Source organism: Scyliorhinus torazame, chromosome 2 (genome assembly GCF_047496885.1).
Source record: "Scyliorhinus torazame isolate Kashiwa2021f chromosome 2, sScyTor2.1, whole genome shotgun sequence".
NCBI classification, from domain to species: domain Eukaryota; kingdom Metazoa; phylum Chordata; class Chondrichthyes; order Carcharhiniformes; family Scyliorhinidae; genus Scyliorhinus; species Scyliorhinus torazame.
In genome coordinates, this window is record NC_092708.1 from 99271153 (window position 1) to 99296134 (window position 24982).

Here is a 24982-nt window from a genome sequence, read left to right on the forward strand (position 1 = left end):
CTGGAGAACCGCAGCAACCCCAAGGCCGCAGACTGGCTGTCCGACTTAGCGGAATGCCTTAAATTGGAAAATATAAAATTCACCGGAGGATTGGAGAAAGGCTTCCACAGTACATGGAAGCAATTTACCAAACTGTTCGAGGACCTGTTTGTGACCAGCAACAAATAAGGAGTGGGTGGGGCGGGGGGGGGGGGGGGGGGGGGGGGGGGGGGGTTGGAGAAGAGTGGCAGAAACAGACAAAGGAAGAAGAGAAGGTGGGGGGGGGGGGGGGGTTGGGAGGAGGGAAGGCACCACCCAGACTTCAGGGAAAGCAGGGCAGGGAGGAACCAAAGGGTATTGAAGAAAAGAGAGCCCATGGGTACGACCACGGCAAATCAATGGAGTACGCCTTGGTGACGCCCTGGTATGTTTTAATTCCATGGGGCCACATGTAAATAGAAGAGAACGGTTGTAGTAACCGATTACTGGAGGCCCAATGTTAACGTGCCTCGTAGCTGTATTTATGGGCTGGTTTAGCTCAGTGGGTTAGACAGCTGGTTTGTAATGCAGAACAAGGCCAGCAGCGCGGGTTCAATTCCTGTACCGGCTTACCCGAACAGGCGTCGGAATGTGGCGACTAGGGGCTTTTCACAGTGACTTTCATACTTGTGACAATAAAAGATTATTATTATTATTATATATATTTCCTACTTGGTTTACCCTTCCATCATTTTAATTTTCTGTTTGTATTTCTTATTCTTTTCTGTATTTCTTCTTTTTTGCAATGTTGTCAAAATCAAATGTGAAAACCAATAAAAATGTTTTTTTTTTAATTGAAAGATCGAATGGAGGTGTTCAAAATTATACTGAAGTAAATGCAAACTTCTTGCTCTGGCAGTGCTCAACCAGATGCTGGCAAAAGCATAATTTCCAATAGCTTTTCAAAAAAGAGATAGATATTTGAAAAACAGAACTTTTGATCTTTATTTGGAAAGGGCAAGGGAATAGGACAAAATATATAGCTCTTTGAAAGAGCCAGCAGTAGTGAGGTGGGCTCAATTATCTCCTTAGGCTGTAAAGCTCTGTAGTATTAAGTTTGCAGTGAATAAAGATGCCATGCGCCTATGTTGTTTGTGCTGACTGTGCAATTCACAATGGATTTCACTGCCCTGCCCCCTCCCCATAGCCCTAGATCTCCCTTTACTTCTGTAGCTTATCTACTCTTCATTTAAATGGTGCATTACTGTGCCTCTAAAAATGTGATTTGTATTTATTACTGTTTCATTGTGCCTTGTTGAAAGAAACCAGGTGGAATATCATGCCTCGCTTCTAGGGTAGAGTAAGACCATTAAGTCCTTAAGTTTATGCACAGTTTTGATTGCTCCAAGGGGTACTTTTCTTCATAGAACATAGAACATAGAACAATACAGCGCAGTACAGGCCCTTCGGCCCACGATGTTGCACCGAAACAAAAGCCATCCAATCTACACTATGCCATTATCATCCATATGTTTATCCAATAAACTTTTAAATGCCCTCAATGTTGGCGAGTTCACCACTGTAGCAGGTAGGGCATTCCACGGCCTCACTACTCTTTGCGTAAAGAACCTACCTCTGACCTCTGTCCTATATCTATTACCCCTCAGTTTAAAGTTATGTCCCCTCGTGCCAGCCATATCCATCCGTGGGAGAAGGCTCTCACTGTCCACCCTATCCAACCCCCTGATCATTTTGTATGCCTCTATTAAGTCTCCTCTTAACCTTCTTCTCTCCAACGAAAACAACCTCAAGTCCATCAGCCTTTCCTCATAAGATTTTCCCTCCATACCAGGCAACATCCTGGTAAATCTCCTCTGCACCCGCTCCAAAGCCTCCACGTCCTTCCTATAATGCGGTGACCAGAACTGTACGCAATACTCCAAATGCGGCCGTACCAGAGTTCTGTACAGCTGCAACATGACCTCCCGACTCCGGAACTCAATCCCTCTACCAATAAAGGCCAACACTCCATAGGCCTTCTTCACAACCCTATCAACCTGGGTGGCAACTTTCAGGGATCTATGTACATGGACACCTAGATCCCTCTGCTCATCCACACTTTCAAGAACTTTACCATTAGCCAAATATTCCGCATTCCTGTTATTCCTAGCCAAATATTCCGCATTCCTGTTATTCCTCATGGGTTTATTTGGTGCACAGTGAATGGAGGTCTGGGGTATATGTGCTGTCAGGTTAATTTTTAAAATATAGCAGCCTTGATTCTGTGCACAAAGAAGATGATGGTCTGTACCCTCCAGAGTTTCTACACAGTCTACTTCCAATGGGCATGTTGGAAGGAGCTGTTATAATGTAGCTATGAAACTTGAATCCTAAACAAGGACTTTGTTATGGAACAAGCCTCTCCTAGTTGCTGTTTGCTTCAACCTGGTCTTGCAACAGGCTGACTAATAGCCCCCATGCTTTGTGGAAGCCCTTGTCCAACCCTCGGATGGTGTACTTGATCTTCTCCAGGTAGAGATAGGTCTGCCAGCCAGTATACAGCTGTGGATGGTTCCGCAATCGCCAGCTGAGCAGGATTCTCCGGCGTGCAATTAAGGAAGCAAAAGCCAGGGCATCGGCCCTCTTCCCTATGTGTAGTTCTGGGTGGTCCGAAAACCCGAAGACTGCCACTATCGGGCATGGCTCCACCCCCACCTTCACAACCTTGGACATCACCTCGAGGAAGGCTATCCAGAACCCGACAAGTCTGGGGCAGGCCTAGCACATGTGAACGTGGTTAGCCGGGCCTCCCTGGCACTGTACACATTTACCCTCCACCTCAGGGAAGAACCTGTTCATTCGGGTCCTGTTAGGTGAGCATTGTGCACCACTTTGAACTGCACAAGGCGTAGTCTAGCGCAGGAGGAGGTGGAGTTGGCCCGACTCATTGCTTCGCTCCACAGTTCCCAACCCACTGTCCCCAGTTTGTCCTCCCATTTTCACCTGGCTCTGTTTGGTTTTCTTGCCCTTTCCAGCAACCATCCATAGATGTCCCCACAGTTTCCCCCCCTCCTTATTGTCCGTGTTTATTAGCTCTTCCAGGAATGTGTCTCTCGCTGCCCTGTGGTTACTTTCCGTCTCCTTGCGGAGAAAGTGGTTAATTTGAAGGTGCCTGAGTTCCGGTCCTGTCGGTAGCTCCAGGTCTTCCGTCAGTTCACCCAAGGTCGTGGGTCTGTCCCCTATGTAAATATCCCTGACTGCTAGCCTCCCCCGTCCTGTCTCTATTTTCTTAAAGGTGGTGACTAGCATGGCTGGTGGGAATTTGTGGTTGCCGCAGATGGGGGCCAAGGAAGACATCTCGGTTAGACCGAAATGCTGCCTTATTTGGTTCCCTGTCCTCAATGTGGCTACCACCACTGGGCAGGATATGTATTTTGCCGGGAGGGATGGGAGCACTGCCATGGCAAATGCCCAGAGGGTCGTTCTCTTGCAGGAGGACTCCTCCAGCCTCACCCATTCCGCACTGGGTTCTGTTATCCATTCCCTCTCTCATTTGGCGTTGGCTGAACAGGCAGATTTCAAGGAAATAGAGTTGGGAAGTCTTGTTGAAGTTTGTACAAGACATTAGTAAGACCGCACATGGAATACTGTGTTTAGTACGGGTCACCCTATTATAGGAAGGATATTGTTAAACTAGAAAGTGTATAGAAGAGATTTACGAGGATGCTACCAGGACTTGATGGTCTGAGCTATAAGGAGAGGCTGGATAGGCCGGGACTTTTTCCCCTGGAGTGTAGGAGGCTTAGGGTTGATCTTATAGAAGTCTATAAAATAATGGGGGGCATTATTAATCAGAATCTTTTCCCATAGGTAGAGGAATCTAGAACTAGAGGGCATAGATTTAAGGGGAGAGATACAAAAGAGACCAGAGGGTAAATTTCTTCACACACAGGGTGGTGAGCAACTGGAATGAGCTGCCAGAGGCAGTGGTAGAGGCGGGTACAATTTCTTCCTTTAAAAAATAGTAGGCACTTGCATGGACAGAATGGGTATAGAGGGGTATGGGCCAAATGCGGGCAAGTGAGACTAGCTTAGTATCGAAACTGGGCGGCATGGACAAGCTGGGCCAAAGGGCCTGTTTCCATGCTGTAAACATCTATAACTCTATGACTCGTTTGACTTTCAACTTTCAATTCAGGAAAAAAAAACAGTTCCCATTAGACTTTCATATTCTATGATTATTAGTCACAGGATCAGACTCTTGACAATATTTTTATTTATATTCCTAGGTCTGTTTTTACACATGGACAGTTTTTATGTAGAGTGAGAAGTTTTGATTCTGTTGATCCTTTATTCCAAGAAGTACTGTAGTAATAAAGATATTAATATGACCGCAAATGTATTAAAGATCACTGTCTGAAACACTAATTATGCTAATTAAAATTAAAACACATTAGAGAATCTGATTAATGTTACCCCTTGTCATTTGTAATGAATGGATTTTTTTGTTGATTAGGTGGCAAAGAGAGACCAGAATTAAGACTCTTGGTGGCCGTCTCCAGGGAGAGGTGATTTATTATGCTCCCTGTGGTAAGAAACTTCGTCAGTACCCTGAAGTAATAAAGGTAATTGCTAGACTGAATTTAACAATGTTATGTTGTCTCAAACCTTGTTGAATCTGAAATTGCTGAAGAAGAATTGTAGCTTACAGGTAAAATAGTTGGATTTAATGAGTTCTACTAATTTTAATATTTTATTTGTATTTGCTTTAGTATTATTGAATATTTTGTATGGCATGCATTTCCTTTCCACAAAAAAACATATTTTCGGTATCATGATTTACCATTTCTAATGGGAAATCCTAGGTTAAAATGTGAACACTAACTTGTAACAATCACTTGTAATGCCAGTAGACAGTTGCCTAATTGGGATTGCAATGTTAAGTGGTAACATTGCTCTGTTATGCCGCTAAGCTTGCGCTGTCACTCAACATAATTTCTCAAAAATTCTGCCATAATTTCTCAGTTACTAAAATTATTCTTGTCCAAAATATGTTTAAGCAAAATTAAAACAATTAAATAATAACTTATTTCACAATAATATGATTAACGTTGAATTGCCTTTTCCATTATAATGTCATCATTTTTGCTTGAAGGTCTTTACCCTTCCCAAAAGCCTGTACTCAAACTTAATGGAGAAAGGTACATTAAAAAATATATTTTTTTTTAATTCTCCTTTTTCACATTTCCTCCCAAATTTACACCCACCAACAATAAATAATCAGTAACAAATATGTGAATCCCCATATCAATAACAACGATCCCATCCTCCCACCAAACCCCAAACATTAGCCCGCATGTTCACAGAAACAATGACAAAAAGGAATCAGGAATCATCCATAGTCACCATTAACACATACAGTCCCGGCCCCCCCTCCCCCAAACTAATGTTCGATGTTATCCAGTTCTTGAAAATGCATAATGAATAATGTCCATGAATTGTAGAACCCCTCCATCCTTCCCCTCAGTTCAAACTTAACCTTCTAAAGAGTCAAGAATTCCAACAGGTCCCCCCGCCACGTCAGGGCACAGGGTGGAGAGGTTGATCTCCAACCCATCAGGATTCGCCTTCGGACGATCAACGAGGCGAAGGCTACAACATCTGCCTCCGCACCGTTTCCAACCCTGGCTAGTCCGACCCCCGAATATGGGCACCGGGGGGCCCAGATCCAGTTTCATGTGCACCACTTTAGAAATTACCCTAAAAACCTCCTTCCAGTAATCCTCTAGCTTTGGACAGGACCAAAACATATGAACGTGATTAGCGCCCTCCCCCCCGCAACGTTTACACACATCTTCCACTCCCTCAAAGAATCGGTTCATCCTCGCCCTCATGAGGTGTGCTCTGTATACCACCTTCAGCTTTATCAACCCCAACCTCGCGCACGAGGTGGAGGCATTCACTCTCCGGAGCACCTCACACCAGAACCCCTCCTCCATATCCTCTCCCAACTCTTCCTCCACTTTGCTTTGCTCCCTTCCAGTGGTGCCTTCTCCTCTTCCCAAATAGCTCCGTAAACCGCTGACACTACCCCTTTCTCCAGTCCCCCTGTCGTCAGCACCTGCTCCAGCAATGTGGAGGCCGGCTCCTCTGGGAAGCTCTGCATCTCTTTTCTGGCAAAATCCCGAACCTGCATGTATCCTTCAGTCCTGCAAATCGACCCCTAAGAAACAAATCTTTTAGTGTCTTAATCCCCTTCTCCTCCCATTTCTGAAAATTTCCATCCCACTTCCCTGGCTCAAATCTGTGGTTCCCCCGAAACGGCATTTCCCTTGACCCTGCCCCAACCCGAAGTGTGGCCGAAACTGCCTCCAAATTCTCAATGAAGCTATTATTACCGGACTCCCTGAGTATTTCCCCGGGGCTATCTGGAGCGGCGCTGTTGCTAGTGCTTTCAATAACGACCCCCTGCACAAACTCTCCTCCATTCTGACCCACTGGGAATCAACCCTTCTGACCCAGTTCCGAAACATCTCCACATCCGCCGCCCAGTAGTAATACATCAGGTTCAGAAGACCCAAACCCCCTGCCTGCCTTCCCCTCTGTAGCAGCACTTTTCTAACTCTGGCCACCTTCCCTCCCCATATGAACGACGTAATCCTTCCCTCAATCTTACTGAAAAAAGCCTTTGGCACGAAAATTGGCAGGCATTGAAAGATAAACAGAAATCACAGCAACATGTTCATTTTAACTGCCTGTACCCGACCCACCAGTGACAGAGGAAGACCATCCCACCTTGCCAGATCAGCTTTCACTCTCCCCACCAAACCAGAAATGTTGTACCTGCGGAGCCCCCCGCCACTCTTGGTAAACCTGCACACCAGGTACCTAAAGTGAGTCCCTGCGGAATGGCAATCCCCCCACCCCTGCCCCCACCCCCGGCCGAGACACCACAAAATACTCACTCTTGTCTAGATTTAGTTTGTACCCCGAGAAAATCCCAAACACTCTAAGCAGCTCCAATATTCCCCTATCGACACACTCGGTTCCGACACATATAACAGCAAGTCATCGGCATATAACGACACCCTATGCTCTATCCCCCCCCCCCCCCCCGCACTATTCCTTTCCATACGTCCGAACTTCTTTATGCGATGGCCAACGGCTCAATTGCGAGTGCAAACAGCAGGGGGGGCCAAAAGACATCCCTGCCTAGTCCCACGGTGGAGAGAAAAGTATCTCGAGCTGAAGTTGTTTGTGCGGATACTCGCCCTCAACTCCTTATATAGTAGCTTTACCCAGTTCACAAATCTTGGTCTAATCCCAAACCGTTCCAGAACTGCCATCAAGTACCCCCATTCTATCCGGTCAAACGCCTTCTCAACGTCCAATGCCACAACCACCTCTGTTTCCTTCCCCTCTGCCGGTGCCATAATGACGTTCAATACCCTTCGAACGTTTGAAAAGAACTGCCTCCCACTCACGAACCCCAAAAGAACTGCCTCCCACTCACGAACCCCATCTGATCGTCACCTATCACCTTCCAAAGGCACTCCTCCAGCCTACCCGCCAGCACCTTCGCCAATACTTTTGCTTCCACATTCAGAAGTGATAGGGGCCTATACGACCCACACTCCGTTGGATCCTTATCTTTTTTTAGCAACTGGGAAATCGACACCTGCCCCAAAGTTTGTGGCAACACCCCCTTCCCTATCGCCTCTTCAAACATCCCCACCATCAGGGGTGCCAGCTTGTCCTTGAATTTTTTTATAATATTCCACCGGAAACCCATCCGGCCCTGTCACCTTCCCCGACTGCATCCTCCCGATCGCATCCTTTATTTCCTGCTGCACTATCGCTCCTTCTAATGTAGCCCTGTCCCCCTCCCCGAACCTCAGGTACTCCAACCTATCTAGAAATTCCTGCATCTCACGGTCTCCCCCAAGTGGCTCTGACCTGTACAACCTCTCATAAAATTCCTCAAAAACCTTGTTAATCAGATCCGGAGGCACCACCAACTTCCCTGCCCGATCCCTCACCTGAACAATTTCTCTTGCCGTTGCTTCCCTCCGGAGCTGACCTTCTAACATATCGCCTTATCTCCATGTTCGTAAACTGCCCCCCTTGCTCGTCTCAGTTGGCGCACCGCCTTCCTGGTAGATAGTCGGTCAAAGCTCGCCTGTAGTTCCTTCCTCTTTTCCAGCTTTGCTGGGTCTCCATCTTCTGCATAACTCCAATCTACCTCCAACATCTCATCTATTACCCTATGCCGCTCCAACCTCTCCTCTTTGTCCATCCTGGCCTTAAATGAAATCACCTCCCCCCTCACCACCATCTTTAGAGCCTCCCAGACAACTGCCTTCGCCACCTCACCGTACAGTTGAAACCTACATATTCCTTAATTACCTTTTCAATTTTGTCACAGAACACTTGGTCTCCCAAAAGTCCCACATCTAATTTCCACCCCGGCCTCTACACTACCCCCTTCTCTAGTACCATATCCACCCAATGCGGAGCATGATCTGACACTGCAATTGCCGAGTATTCGACCCCTTAACCCCAGCCAGCAAAGCCTTCCCCACCACGGAAAAGTCAATCCGCGAGTATACCTTCTGGACTGCTGAGAAAAACGAGTACTCCCGTTCCCGTGCAGAAACCTCCAAGGGTCCACCCCTCCCATTTCCACCATTAGCCCAGCTAACGCCTTCGCCCCCCCCCCCCCCCCCTATTGGACCAGCGAGCATGGCCATGACCTGTCCCACCTTGGCTCCTGCACCAATTTTCAGTCCCCCCACTATCAGTTCATGTGTGTCTAAGTCGGGGAAGGCCCCAAACACCTTCTTTGCAAATCCCACATCGTCCCAGTTGGCGCCGTATACATTTAACAGCGCCACTAACCTCCAATCCAGCGCCCCTGTGGAGAAAGGTACATTTTGCAGCACCATGTAAACTATGTCAAATCCCTGGGTGTAGGCAGCATCGTGGGCCAATACCTGCACGCTGTTCTTTAATTATATCAATGGAGAACGCTGCATAGGCCATGGCCTGTGACACTTCTTACCCCTTGGGTATCGTTGTAAATTGGAGTAGATGCAACGCTACATCAACTAATTTCTCTTCCAATATTTTTGCTCATAAAGTGACTATTGATGATTGCTTCTGAGCTTGTGTAGTGTACATAATTTCCCAGGTGTGTCAGCCAAACTATTGGAGTATTCTTTGCAGCATCCATCTGTTTCTACAAATTGTACTTCAAGATTTGTGTAGAAATGTTGAAAGAAAAATTTCAAAAGTTTTATTCAGGTAAAGTTCAAATTGTATTTTCAAATGCAGAGGTTGCTTGTGTGTGACGGTGACAAATAAGTAATGATTACACACTAGTTACAGTTTTATTTTGATTATATCTCTTTGATCAAATTTGCAACTTTTTTTACATTAATTCCACAATGTATGCAAGTTATGGTCAATGAACTAAGAGAAAATCTCAAACTGGGCATGACTTATCTCGGAGTTGATACCTTAAAAAAAACTCAAGTTGAATTTTAGCACATTGTAATTATTAACAGCTGTTGAAGACGGAAATAAATAAATTATAAAAACAAATAAGTTGACAGTACTTAGCATATATCCTTTTCGACAGCAGTGGCCACAGATGTAGACATTTTAGATAAGATATACGCACATGCACTTGCCCTGGCACTCATACCCTCATGCCTATTAACAAAGATTTATGGAGTTTACTTGTTTGCAATAACCATCCAATTGGAAATCGCATCAGGTTCTAAGGACCTAACCACATGGCAAGAGTGAATACTTTTAAATGGTGAATTCAGAAAGCTTGCATTAAAAAGTTAAAAAATCATAAAGATTAAAAGCACAGTGTCAATTAACAGTAGTTAGCAGCAATTAACAGTAAGCAGAGAAAGCTTAACTCTAGCAATTGAACACACATCTCACCAGCCCCCTCAGACCAAGGCATGAAGTGACGACTCCAAAAACGTGGTCAACATGGGAAAACTTTTCAGGTTTATGCCGGCGGGATATTCTGATCCCACCGATGGTGCACGGGTCTCCCGGCGACGAGGGGTGCAGTCAACGGGAAATCCCATTGACAGCAATGGGACCAGAAAATTCCACTGGCAAGCCGCTTCTGCCGCTGAAAAACACACGGCGGGCTGCTTGGTAAATTCCACCCCATGTTAACCCAAGATGGCTTCTCGAGACCTTTATTTTACACCTCAAAGATGTTGTATATCCACCTTAGCTAGGTTGTTGAAAATAGCCATTAGGTCTAGAATTTGTCAATATTGAAATAAGAGTTAATCCATTGGTTTTAGTTAATTTTGCATGTAGTCGTAATCTTAAATCAATATCTTCTCTTAAGCTATATCTCTTATCTTGCATTAACCTAAGTGTTGAACAATAATTGCTGTCATTTATAATTGAGACATCTTGAATAAAGGCCTATTAATTTCTTCAGTCAATGTTGACAAAAGGTCTAGAAGTTCATATTATCTTTCCAGCCTGTCTGAGAAAACAACATTTTGCAAGTCTCATGACTTTAAAATCAAGTGTTAAGTATTTATAATTTTTAAAAGTTAGACATTTTTGTGTTTATATTATCAATCTTACAAATGCATCAATTTTGATTATATCTCGTTGATCAAACTTAGGATTTTTTTTAACCTTGATGTCACCATAGATTTAGATTTATTGTCATGTGTACTGAGGTACAATGAAAATTATTGTTCTGCGTACAGTCCAGGCAGATCGTTCTAACATATGATAAATACATGAGGATGCATAATGGAAATATATAAACATAGACAGCGGGTGAAGTATATGGTATGTAGTGCTACAGCTAAAGAAAATGCGTCAAAAGATCAGTTCTGTCCATAAGAGGACCATTCAGGTGTCTGGTAACAGTGGGGAAGAAGCTGTTTTTGAATCTATTGGTGTGTGTTCTCAAACTTTTGTATTTTCTGCACGATGGAAGAGGTTGGAAGAGAATGGGAGGGGTCTTTGATTATCCCAAGGCAGCGGGAGGTGTAGCTGGCAGGCGGGCTTGCGTGATGGACTGGACTGTGTTCACGACTCTCTGTAGTAGCCTACTGAAGTTTCTTTGCATATGTATGCAATTTTATTGAGTAAACTTCAGAAAATCTCGTAATTTGAGCATGAAGCTATCATGCCTTATCTCAAATTTGATATCCTTTCTACAGCAGTGGCATAGATTAAATGAGACATTCGCACATGCACTTGACCTGACACTCCTACTCCCATGCCCACACACTACTCTGCCCATGCTCTTCCCTGACTACAGGTAGAAGATATGAGCAAGATTTTGTCAAAACTCGGGTGGCACAGTGGTTAGCATTGCTGCCTCTCAGCGTCGAGGGCCCAGGTTCGATCCCTGCACCGGGTCACTGTCCATGTGGAATTTGCACATTCTCTCCGTGTCTGCGTAGGTCTCGTCTCCACAACCTAAAGATGTGCAGGGTGGCCGTGCTAAATTACCCCTTAATTGGGGGGAAAATAAGAATTGGGCACTTTAAATTGTTTTGAAAGATTTTGTCAAAACAAATATTTATACCATCAAAAATTGAGCCCAAGGTAGCTACTGTTACTCTGAAATTTACATTCCCTTTTGTATTAAAATTCAAGGCTCTATTCCACAGTTACACACCGATAGACCCCATGCTGTCATGTACCAGCAACAGTATATAGTCAACTCCAGGTCTCGTGTTGTAGTTTTATCAAAGTGCAGTTGCAGCAATCTGTGACTACCCCGTTTACTGCCAAAACTCAAGATGCCTCAAAATTTGTACAACTTAATGGCAAATATTAGCCATTGAGGGTTTTTCATTCATGGTTTTCACAGAATATTGGACATTGTTGTGGAATTACATCCCCGCAACATCAGTAAAAATCCAGAAAACCATTTACTGCAATAATGATTTATTTAGGCACTGTTAGAATAGTGCGCAACATTTAATGCTCTAAATGGCATGAAAAATTATATTGTTCTAAAATAATGTATCCTCGGATTCATTCTAAACACTGCAATGAGAGATCTACTAATACATATAAATGATTTGTTTTTTATTGAGTATAGGTATAGCATGTAACTATCACATTTATTTCCTGTAAGTTCTATGCTTCGTCCCCGTAACACTTTCCCTGTCACACTTAATGGATAATGCCCCATTCTTTAAACAAGATGTATCCAATGACTCACCATTGGCAATGCCATAAGAGATTTGCTGGTATGACTTCAGCTGTAAAAATATTTGTGTAATATTGTAAATATCTAAACCATCAGTAAAAACACTGTTGCTGTTGATCTTTAAGTATTCTTTGCGTTTATTTTTTTTCCTGTAGTATCTTAGTAGGAATGGAATTGCAGACATCACTAGGGATAATTTTAGCTTCAGTTCAAAAATGAAGATTGGTGACTTCTATGAAGCCAGAGATGGGCCTCAGGTAATGGTGGTTTTAATTACAGATAATTACTGGTATTTATTTTGACTTTGGTTTTCATTAATTGTAAACCTTAGATGGTCTCTTCCCTCGACCAGGAAATCAATATACTTCATGATGGGGGACTGAGAAATACAAGCTAGGAATATCTCTGTTTTAGTCTCTGGTTTATGCTATTGCCAATGTCAGCCCGAGTGGGGATGTCAAATATACTCACTACCTCTTAGCTACAGGTAGAGAAAAGTGGCCAGGATTTCCTGCTGGTTGATATCCGCTGACTCCTCATGGAGCTATGCATGTCTGGGTGGAGAGGGTTTGTTTGGCTATAAGGTCTCTAACTGTAGGCTAGTATATATTAAAACTGCTTGCTTGAGCAAGGTACGTGAGCATGGTTAGTGTCTATAAACCATTCCCAGCATGAAGTCAGTGCCTTAATATTGTGGGAAAGAAGAAACCTAGACAATGAAGTATCATCTTTGTTGACATGTGATTTGCAAAAGAGAAATTAAGTGGTTGTAACTCTTGTATAATTAACTCTTATAAATTACATTTTTAACTCTAGTTTCATTTGAAGCAATGACATATGAACATTATTTTGGATCAGGGTGGCAATCAATAGCTGGGATTACAGGGATAGGGTGGGGGTGTGGATCTCAGTAGTGTGTTCCTTTGGAGGGTCGGTGCAGATGGGCTGAATTGCCTCCTGCACCGTCGGGATTCTGTGATTCTATGAATGCTTCATAGCTGAATTTCTTTTTTTTTACTTCAAGCTTTCATTACTTGAAATGTTATGAAGAATATTCATCAAAATGATGTGCCAATAGTAGATGGGAAATGTTTTCCTGTTCATTTTTGATGTCAACCATATATATTATGATCCATGATCCCTAATATTGATCTAATTTTAGGTCACTTGTGCAGTTTAGAAAATCTTAGGAAAGAGTAGGCAGATCTTTTCAGTATAAACTTGGTATTAAAAATGATTATTATTAATAAGCATGAGCTTATTGCCCTTGAGATTCTGAGTCAAAAGTCATATGTGCAAGTCCCAAAATACTGCCCAGAGTCAACCCAGACTAAGGAATGGCACTTTGTTGGCAGTGTTATCTTTCAGATAAGTGTTGATTTAGGCTTGTCTATCTGTTAAAGATTTTATAAAGGGCATGATGGGTTCTTGAAGTGCCTAAGCCAACAATTATCTGTTCACTAACACCAAAACAAAAAGTAATTTGTTGTTATCCCACTGCTGGCTATGGGATCTTGCTGTGAAAATATTTGCTGCTCCTTATGCATACTTAACAATGGTGTTTGCACTTCTGAAATAATTAATTGATTGTAAAGCTTATTTGAAAGTCCTAAAAGGTTCTGTATAAATGCAAGTTTTTTGTTTTTCTTTAATCTTTGCACTTTTACCAGCCACCAATTGAATTAGAGTGCAAACAGGTACATTTTAGCATGGCTGTCTGAGCATTATCTTCAGTTGTGAGACATCTACAATTCCTTCTTAGTGATACTATTTTGACATAGGGTGGAAATCTTGGGAGACTATGTTCTCCCACCGGAGTTGAATTGCACCAGTTTTATGATCCCCTTGGGGTCATAAAGCAGGATGCAATTCAGTGTTTCATGCCATGCAAATTTAGGCGTGGCGTGGAATACGAGAGATTCCCAGGGAATCCCGCTATTGGGCCACTTCTCCACTGCAAGTCACACCACTTCCAACCGCACAGCAGCCCCCGCCACTGGATTGCCTGGGTGCTCGTCCCCCAAATACGGGGTGACCCGAACTGGGACACTTCCCCACAACCCAGGGATTCCTGTAATAGGGCCAACCCCCTCCTCCAGGGACCCACCCCCCACAGGGAACCCCTGCTATGGGGACCCCCCCCCTGAAAAAGGATCCCTGTCTGGAAGCTAGAGAGCAGTCCACCTGGGGGCAGTGGGATGCATTATAGTTGTAATACTTACCTTGCCACTCCACGTGTCCATTCCTGGAAGGAGAGCAGCTGTGCCTGCATCTGGTTCCCACAGATCCATTAGTTGAAAGCCATTCAAAGCTTTCCAGTAGTGGTCTTTGATTGACAGCTTCTACAAATGACCTGCAGCTTTGATCCATTCATATCCCTTCATGGTCCAGTAGCCCAAGCGGTGAAACCTCATAGTTTGTAAACATTGTCCACATCAAAGAGAGGTAAGTGCCGTGAAATCAAACTTGAGTGATTGGAATGCACTTGCATCTCTTTTATGTGCACCTCCTGTTTGTGATGCAAATCAACATATAAATGATTATTTATTTTTTTTAAATAATTTTCATTAAAGTTTTTCAATAAATATCAATAACAAAATGAGAAAGAAAAAAGAACCCAACAGGGTTATGTACAAAACACAATCTAAAAAAGCAAACCACCAAACCCCTCCCCTCCCCCCCCCCCCCCCCCCCGTACCTAAATAATACATTAACATTAACACCCCGACTTAAGACAACAGGTGTATACACCCCCTCAGACCCTTCCAGTGTAAATAACATAAACAAAAATAAAGTAACCCCCCCCCCACCTCCCGAGCTGCTGCTGCCATTGACCAATGTCTATCGTTCTGCCAGAAAGTCTACATATAAATGATTTATGGAACATTATTTAAGTGAAAGAATGAAGAATACTGCATTAATAAAAGTGAACAGTTTAGCTATGCTGTACTTTAGGTTCAATACAATTTATTATTAAAAAATCTCAATTTAGACTAATGTAAAAAATCCTGCTAAACATCATTTCAGGGTATGCAGTGGTGCCATTTAAAAAACGAGGAAATAATGCCAAAAATAAAGGCAATGGAAGGACGGAGAGGACGTCCACCAAATCCAGAAAGGCAACGCGCTAGAGACGAATCGAAAGTGAGACGTCGTAAAGGCAGGCCACCAAATATTGCAAGACCAGATTTCCAAAAGAACAGTGATGCAAAACTGTTACGAAAATTGGAAGCTCAAGGTAAGCATGTATAAGTTGGATACATTACATATCATTATCAAAAGTCAATTACTTGATTTTATTTTGAAATATTTTCAGCATATGCAAGGAAAGCAGCAGAATTAAAGATGATGCAGAAACTAGAAAAGCAAGCATTGGCACAGAAAGCTAAAGAAGCTAGAAAACAACAAGGTAAGTACTGAAAAAAATGTTTATTGGGATTGTCACCTACTGTACAAAAAGGTTACAGATTTTTGGATTGTTTGTTTAGACCTGCTGAATTTACTGGGCAAATATTCTTTCCAGCAATAATGGCAGCAGAAGAAAAACGGAAACAAAAGGAACAACTGAAGATGATGAGACAGCAGGTACTCCGCTATGTTTAATTTGCTACTTTTGAAAATGAAAAACTTTTAACATTTACCAAATTATCTCTCTTGTGCCTTTGAGTAGTATTTTTGTCTCATATTTATATTTTTACTCTCTCGAGGCAAGCAGTTTTATTCCACGCTTTTGGTGGCATTTCAACTATAATGGAACTTAAAACTGCCAAGAGGGAGGTTTGTCTTTATGCCACTACTGCAGCTTCTGTTATGAATTGTGATGGATATGTTCAGTTAATATATTGACCTGTCAGTTAAACACTGTTGTGTGATTTCTGGAAGTAGCTGCCTTTGGATTACCAAATGGTATTTCACGTATTTGACCCTTTTCTGTATTTTTCAGTGCAATGTTCATCCATGTATCCAGAACCGTTTTTTTTTTTTTTACGGATTCCATAGTTATTTTCCAAAGTCCTTGGTAGCTTTACCTGAAGAATTTGAGATTTTCCTTTCAGTGCCTTGTGGTTCATGTATAAGAGCTTTTGGTATCAATTTTGTGTCTCACAATTTACTAAAAATACATTTTAAATAAAATAATACTATGTGCAGCAAAGTTAGACTATTTATGCACAAATCTGTTTATGCAACTTTTATCCGTGTTTTTATTTGCTCTGAGCTGTGGCTAACAATTACCATTGTATTGGTCACACCCAGAATGGGTTGCTAGCTTTTAGATTTTTTAATGTTCCATTTCATTCACATGCATGCTTATTAGATAAGAATTCAGTGATATATCTAAAGATTTTAAGCTAAATCATGTTCTTTGAATCTGTATATCTGAAATGTGACAAAATATTTAAAATGTTGTGAAGAATTTGAAAAGGGATTTGATTTTTTGATTTGATTCAATTTTGATTTGATTTATTTATTGTCGCATGTACCGAAGTACAGTGAAAATACTTTTCTGCGGCCAAGGGAACATACACTGTACGAACATAGTAGACAAAAGGCATAATCGACAGAGTACATTGACAAACAGTACATCGACAAATAGTTATTGGTTACAGTGCAGAACAAGGGCCAAACAAAGCAAATACATGAGCATTGAGGAGAAAAAAGACAAATGTTTCAAGATTTAATAAGTGAAGAGTAGAAACATACCAGATGAAACTTTTCTATGAAAGATCATGAGAAATCTCAGCTAGTTTTTTTAAATGCTGACAAAGCTTAACGTCAGCTTAAATTATTGAAGAAGTTTCAAAAGTTGAAGGATTTCTCTATCTCTTCAGTGTAATGGATATATGGGGAGATTTAAAATCAAATATAGAATATTTAAGACCTTTTTTGTTGCAAAGTAGGTTACCTCAAACAGCAAGAAAGTGCTATCTATTTTTCTCAGGTCAGCAGGTGTCAGGTTTTTACTCTTTTTTTTTTACAGGGTCCTGCAACTGGTAATATCAGATGGCACCGCAATAAGTCACAAGTTAATGTGTGTGAGAGTTCGGTAGTTAATGATTTGGGTGCTGTTTGAAGAGGATTAAGGTAGACGGGTGGAGAAACCAACCAATCCATAGTGGATGTAGTAATTTGAGAACTCCTGATTTATTTTTTCTGCTATTTTCGGTTAACTACCAGGTGGACCCTCTGCTATGAATATACAAGAAGTGAGCATAAATTGTGAAGAGGACATAAGGAGGCTACAAGGGGACATGGATAGGTTAAATGAGTGGACAAAGATCTAGCAAATGGAGTAAATGTGTAAAATGGGAAATAGACCATTTTGGCAGGAAAAATAAAAAAGAAGCATATTGTTTAAATAGTGAGAGATTGCAGAGCTTGGAGATTCAGAGGGACCTGGGTGTCATTGTGCATAAATCACAAAAAGCTAGTATGCAGGTACAGCAAGTAATTAGGAAAGCTTATAATCTTTATTCTTGTCACAAGTAGGCTTATCACTGCAATGAAGTTACTGTGAAAATCCCCTAGTTGCCACACTCCGGCGTCTGTTCGGGTAAACTGAGGGAGAATTCAGAATGTCCAATTCACCTAGCAGCGCGTCTTTCTGACTTGTGGGAGGAAACCGGAGCACCCGGAGGAAACCCACGCCAACATGGGGAGAACGTGCAGGCTCTGCACAGACAGTGACCCAAGCCGGGAATCGAACCCAGGTCCCTGGCGCTGTGAATAGAATGTTAGCATTTATTGTGAGGGGAATTGAATATCTAAGTATAGTGGGGGTTATGCTTCAGTTGTATAGGAAGCTGGTGAGACCAGATTTGGAGTACCATTGGTCTCCTTATTTAAAGAAAGATGTAAATGCATTAGAAGCAGTTCAGAGAAGGTTTACTAAACTAATAGCCCAAGAATGAATAAGTTGGACTGTCCATCACATTGCACGTTGAACATTGCCTATTTGTAAGGGCAAGCCTTAAAAGCCAAAATTGCAGTTTCTTGTTACATCATTTTTGCATTACATCAATATTTCTTTTGCTGAACAAAAATATCATACTGTTCTTTCTTGATAACTGCTTGTTCTCCATAATTTGGGTTATTGTGTGTTTTCTATCATCACTGATTTTTATGTGCCGCATCACATGTTATGATGAAACAATGACCTCCGAATTCCGGTTTTCAGCCTACCAGGTAACTGTCAAAATAGTAATGAACTGTGTGGAACATTGGGCTAACCATATAGCACTTTCAACTGCTTTATCTGATTTTATTGGAGCCCCATGTATCCAACTATGGGATTGGAGTTGATGCATGGGAAGTCCTTGCTGTTGACTGAACACCTGGAGATGAGCAGACAGGAAAGGCATGGCAAAAGAGGAGAAAATATATGACCAGATGGTAAAAAAGAGTCCACCAGAAGGAAAAAAACATCAGTTGATGTCGGGCCAATTATTAATTTCTCTGTGCCAGCTGCAGAAGAGGGCGCAACTCATGAATCGGCCTCTACAACCGCAACAGGCTATGTTAAATCCAGAAGTGACATACACCCTGGGTATAGTCCTTCCTGAGATGGATGGATACAATCACTTGATTTTAATTTTGTGTGTGCTGATGTCTCCTCTACAGTAGTGAAGATCCTAAAGGAAATGAGTCTGACTTTTTCATGCAATGCATGCAAATCACATCATAAACCTGTCCATAGTTTGTCACTCATTGCTGGTCTACTTCGGAGTTCACAAAAACGTCGAATATAGGAAATATAAAGTTCACATCATTGCATCCTGGGAAGCTATTTTGTTTTGTTTGAGTAGGACTATGTTAGGAGAGTATAGAGTTTTCCTACTTCTCTGGTTCATGCTTGACCTAATCTGAGACTGCTTTATGCGTTATGTCAATAGTGACTATCTAAGGTAAAACAATGTGTTTTCTTTCCTGAGCACTAATGCAAGGGGCCCGAACTGAGAAATTTCTTGACTCCCTCTACCCGCTTCTAAGATGAAAAGCCAGCCCTTCATCGCCAAATCCCAGGGAGGTGTTAGAATGCCAGGTTTTGCAAATGGTTATATTTTAAAACTGTCTATTTCAAGATCTAATGGAATTTAGAGAATAGCTCATCAGCATTTCTACCTGATTATAAGGACTATATGATCCACATTGCCATGGTAATGCACTTTAAGAGAGGAAGGTTCCATAGGAAACCATTGTAGGATCTGGTTGCAGGTTTTCCTAAACAATATCACTGAATTTCACAGACAGGGTCAGTCTGCAAGAATCCGAGTGAAGTGATAGAGACAGCAAGTCTCTTGTGATTCACTGTGTAGGATACAGATGGAAGCTAGCGCTTAAATTGGTGAGACCAAGTTTGTGAGTGCTTAAACTGGATGATTCACCTAGTTTTGGCTAGAGGGAGGATTTTCCAATTAATCCCTCACCATAAACGTCAGTTTTGGAAGTGGAAGTGATCGGCTGGCATAGGGCAAAAGGGAGAATAGCTTTGGACTGTTCCTGGAGTACGAAGTATCCACTGAAGAGAGAGTGTAAAGTATTTTTAAAATATATTTTTAGAGCGTGGTCCAGAATCCCCCTATCTTTGGGCAAGCCCAAAACATATGATTTGCATACCTCTCTCATTTGTCCTCTTACCTCAGAGAGGAACCTACTCGTACGAGCTCGAGTCATATGGGCCCTGTGCACCACCTTAAACTGTATCAGGATCATCCTGGCACAGGATGATGTTGAATTCACTCAGTGCATAATTTTGCTCGATCCCAGCTCCTCCCATTTCTGTCTTATCACCTCCAATGGTGCCTTCTCCATTCCCAGCAACCATCCACTAATATATTCCCCCAGCTCATCCCGAGTTAACAATATCCAGTAGAATATACCTTCGCGAATAGAGGGGATGTCCTTGCGCCAAAAGCCTTGCACCTATATGTATCTGAATTCATTCCCCCTCGGCAGCTGGTACTTCTCCTGCAACTCTTCAGCCTCGTGGACCTCCATTCCACGAACAGATTCCTTACCCGCTCTACCCCTTCCCTGTGCCAACTCCTGTATGTCACGCCTTTCCCTGCTGGTATAAACCTATGATTTCCTCATATTGGGGCCAGTACAGACATAGGTAAGATACATACAGCCCCCAAAGAGCTGTCTCAGCTGGTTCCAGATCCTGAGGGACAATTTCAGGACCAGGCTATCAGTGTAATCAACTGGGGAGAACAGGAGGGAGTCGTCACTAGGGCCCTTGAGCATGCCCCTAAATGGGCCTCCTCCACCTCTACCCATTCCGACCCTCCCGCCTCCCCCCAACCGTCGAACTTCTCCATATTTGCCGCCCAATAATAATATAGCAGGTTAGGGAGCGCCGGTCCTCCCACCCAGTCCTCTCTGCCGAATAGCCCTTCAAATCCTCAGCGTCTTGCCTGCCCATGCAAATTCCGAGATTAACTTATCTACCCTCCTTTTGAAGGAATGTCAGAAGGGACTGGAAAACGAATCATAACCTTGGGAGAATGTTCATCTTTATGGTCTGCACCCTCCCTGCTTAGGACAGCAATAGGGCATCCCACCTTTTCAGATCCCATTGTACTCCTATCAACCTGGCCATATTCCACTTGTGAATCAGTCATGGGCCACCTGAACTCTCAAACACTGAAACCATGTGTTGGCCAGCCTGAATCCCAAATTAGCACTCTTCCCCTGGAATGTCACTGGGAATACCTCTCTCTTTGCCACATTCAGTTGATACCCAGAAAAAGCATCAAACTTCCCTAATAGGTCCATTATTTTCTCCATACACTTCAGCTGATTTGAACCTATAACAACAGATCATCCACATATAATGACACTGTGCTCTCTACCTCCCCTTTCAATGCCCTTCCACACTCGTGACATCCGGAGCGCAATAGCCAAAGGCTCACTAGCCAGCGCAAACAGCAGCGGGGACAGCGGCATCCCTGTCCTGCGCCCCTATGTAGCCAAAAATATCCCAAACTCATAGTGCTCATCCTCACACTTGCTGTGGTAGCGGCATACAGCAATCACACCCACAAAATGAACGTTGTCCCATACCCAAACCGGCCTAGTATCTCAAACAAGTACCTCCATTCTACCCGGTCAAAAGCCTTCTCTGCATCGAATGATATAATAACTTCCGCTAGACATTACCACATTCAACAGTTATCTAATATTGCCTGTGGGTCTTGTAGGATATAACCGCCCCTCCGGACCACTGCATTCAACGTCTCCCAAAACGTGGAGGATGAGACCTCCCCGTTTTGGTTGAACTCCACATAGTCTTCTATCACTGAGAACTTCTTGCAGAACTCCTTGCCCCCAGGAGCGCCGAATTGAACCTTCACGAGGACATCTGGGCTCGACCAGTTTCAAATCTCAATCTCAGATAATGTGGCTCGTGGTCCAATATCAAAATCGCAGCATATTATGCTCCCACAGTACCCCTTAACATAGATTTGCCCAGTCTATTCTAGAGCATACCCGATGTACGTGGGAGAAGAAGGAAAACTCCCTCTCTCCTGGATGCCTAAACCTGCACGGATTCCCCCTCCTCCCAATCTGATCCATAAATACCCCAAGCTCCTTCGCCATTCCCGACTTGGTCAATGACTTGGGGCTCGACCTATCAATCTTGGAATCTAACACGCAATTGAAGTGGCCCCCTCCATTATCAATTGATATGAATCCAGGTCCGGGATTGGTGCCAACGTCCTCCTAACAAATTCTGCGTTGTCCTAGCTGGACACACATGTTCACCAAAACAAACCCCCACCCCCCCAATCGTCTCTGGCTACCCCCCCTTCTATTAAGGTCCGCCACCCCAACCAGAAACAAAACTCTCCTTACCTCCAGGGCATCCTTGCTAGCATGGCAACTCCCACCTGGAGATCTACACAAAAGAACCCCCGCCCATAAAGCTCCAACCACGTCACCCGTAATCCGCCATCTTCACCCTCAAGAAAGCTCCCACCCTGGCCATTTCCCTACCCTCCCCCTCTCCAGCAGGAGGAAGAAACACAGGAGTCGGAACTATCCCCCATCGGCCATAACAAAAGAAAGACCAACATGTGCAAAAATCGAACACTTACAAAATTGTACATATGTATCAATATCAATAAATTCCCACCATTACCCCCCAACCCATGCTCCTTGACAAAGTCATTTGCTCCTCAGGTGTCGTAAAACCATTATCTTAGCCCTATTGCCAGGGCTAGAAAAGTGTAGCTACGAGAAGAGATTGGTTAGGTTGGGGTTATTTTGCGTGGAACAAAGAAGGCTAAAGGGTGACTTCAAAGAGGTGTACAAAATTATGAGGGGATTAGATAGAGTGGATAGGATAACATTCTTTCCCTTGGTGGAGCATCCTAGAACCTGGGGACATAGATTCAACTTAAGTGGCTAGAATGTGTATAGGGCACAAAAGGAAGCACTTTTTTGCACAGAGGTTATTGGTAGTCTGGAATGTGTTGCCCGAGTTGGTGGTGAAGGCAATGACCCTAAAATATTTTAAAGAGTCCCTGGATCTGCACTTAAGTGCTGTTAACTACAGAGCTATGGATCGGGTGCATGAAGGTGGGATTAGAAAGGGCATCTGGGTGTCCTCGGACTGGCATGTATAAGATAGGCTGAATGGCCTCCTGCTGTGCTGTAATTTTTCTATAGTTTTATGGTTGAAAGTCACCCAGAGTTTGGCCAGGTACAACATGAAAGAGCACCGACTTAGCCCTGTTAAAACCCGCCCGCCGCTTGGTTTGGTCAGCCCCAATTTCCTGGTAGATCCAAATCTGCTGACCCTCCCGACTACAGTCTCACGTCGACTTCGCCCATTTCCGAATCCTCTCTTTTTCTTGAAACTTATGCATCCAGATGATCACTGCCCACAGCGGCTCCCCAGCTCTCGGCCACTATCGCAGCATCCGGTGGGTCCGATCTACCTCCGGGGGTTTCTCAGACTCCTTCCTCAACCAGCTCAGCAAACATTCTCGGCACTTAGTCCATGGCAATTGTTCCCACCGTCCCCTCCGGCAGCCCCATGATTCTTAAGTTCTGTTGCCTGGACCAATTCTCCCATTCGTCCACCTTCGTCTTCAACACCTCTATTAGCATCGCCACCTCGGCTTCCAATGGCATGATCAGGTCACTGTGGTCAGATACCGCCCTTTCCACCTCACAAGAGTGTTGTACCTTGCGACTCCAAATGTTTCTCCACCTGTTCGAAGGTCCCATGAAGAGGGGCTACTGCTTCCTCAATTGCCATAGACCAGTTTTCTTGCCGATGATGCCTAAACTCCTCCTTGACGAACTCCCATCAACTGCTCCACAGACAGTGGGGTAGGTGATGGCGACACTCCCAACTTTACCATGCTCTCCATTACTGTGCCACATGAATCCTCCACCTCTTGAGTCAAGGCTTTTTTCTGGGTGTTGTAACCTGCCGACATTCCACTTTGGCGGAGAAACCAACTCCCTCCAATTATTTTGCACTTTTTGCAAACAAAGCGCCCAGTAACTGGATAGAAAGGGCCAAAACCAAAGCCTCCAAGCAGGAGCCACTTTATGTGCGACCGATCAGCTCATAGTCACCGCCGGAAGTCACAGAGACAGAGTAAAATAAAGCATTACTGTGGTAGGGGGAATTTTGGTCATTGTGAAAGTTAAATGGGAGCTCTTTGTTGTAGTTGGAATATAAGTGGCCTACTGAAATGGTGTTTCGCTAATGTTGCTTTTTGCTTGTTTGTTATAGTGTCACGTAATCCTTTTGAGTCATTCATTGAAAGTTCAAATTTAAAAGTCAGCAATCTTATTGGGGGTCGTATCATTGGTCTGCTCCTTAATATACACAGACATTTGCTGTTCATATCCAACATTTTATAAAGGCCCCTTTATGGACTGGAGAAGAGAGCTTATTCCATTCCCTTAAAAGTTATAGATTATTGTTAGTATTGTTGCTGGTTTATTGCAAATAATTTGCTACTGCAATATTGAATCATTTTACGACTAGTAAATGTATAATAAGGTAGATGATTCATTTTGATGAAATTAACAGAAAAATAGCCACCTTTCCACAATGTCCTTCACCTTAATACTGCATGGGAACAATAGCAAAAGAACAAAGAACAATACAGCACATGAACAGGCCCGTCAGCCCTCCACGCCTGCGCCGATCACGTGTCCTATCTAGACCAACCATCTGTATCTTTCTATACCCCGTCTGTTCATGTGCCTACCCAGATAAGTCTTAAACGTCGCTAACGTATCTGCCTCAATCACCTCACTTGGCAGTGCATTACGCGCCATCACCATCCTCTGTGTAAAAAAACTTCCCCCACACATCTCCACTGAACCTTTCCCCCCTCACCTTGAACCTGTGCCCCCTTGTAATTGTAATTTCCGCCCTGGGAAAAAGCCTCCTAACTGTTCACCTATCTATACGCCAAATAATTTTATAAACTTCTATCAAATTAAATTATAGTCTCTAGATGTGGTGCTAAGTTTGCCAGGTGTTGAAAGAAGCATTATTTGTGTCCATTTGTATCTACAATATAAGTTTCAATCTGCTCAACTAACATCTTTTGCTAGTTTATTCAATTTTAAGAATAGTTATTGCACTTTTTTTTTTTAAATGCTGATACTGTGCATGTTTCTCTACAGGAAAAAATCAAAAGAATTCAGCAAATAAGAATGGAAAAGGAACTGAGAGCTCAGCAAATTCTAGAGGTAGAATCTACCGTGGATTTCTTTTGTGTATTAGTAATTTGATGTGATGTGTAGATTTTAAAGTTTTGATTC

The 24982-nt window shown here is 43.1% G+C and overlaps 1 protein-coding gene across 8 annotated transcripts in view; it reads left to right on the plus strand.

Annotated features, from left to right (window-relative positions):
- Window positions 1-24982, plus strand: part of baz2ba (bromodomain adjacent to zinc finger domain, 2Ba) — a 603362-nt gene that overhangs the window by 416095 nt on the left and 162285 nt on the right. For all 8 annotated transcript variants that reach the window (XM_072474620.1, XM_072474664.1, XM_072474673.1 and 5 more), the window contains 6 exons: window positions 4475-4583; window positions 12340-12441; window positions 15212-15422; window positions 15501-15593; window positions 15708-15769; window positions 24845-24910. In XM_072474620.1, the coding sequence (XP_072330721.1) occupies window positions 4475-4583; window positions 12340-12441; window positions 15212-15422; window positions 15501-15593; window positions 15708-15769; window positions 24845-24910 (643 nt within the window). The remainder of the gene's footprint in view (window positions 1-4474; window positions 4584-12339; window positions 12442-15211; window positions 15423-15500; window positions 15594-15707; window positions 15770-24844; window positions 24911-24982) is intronic.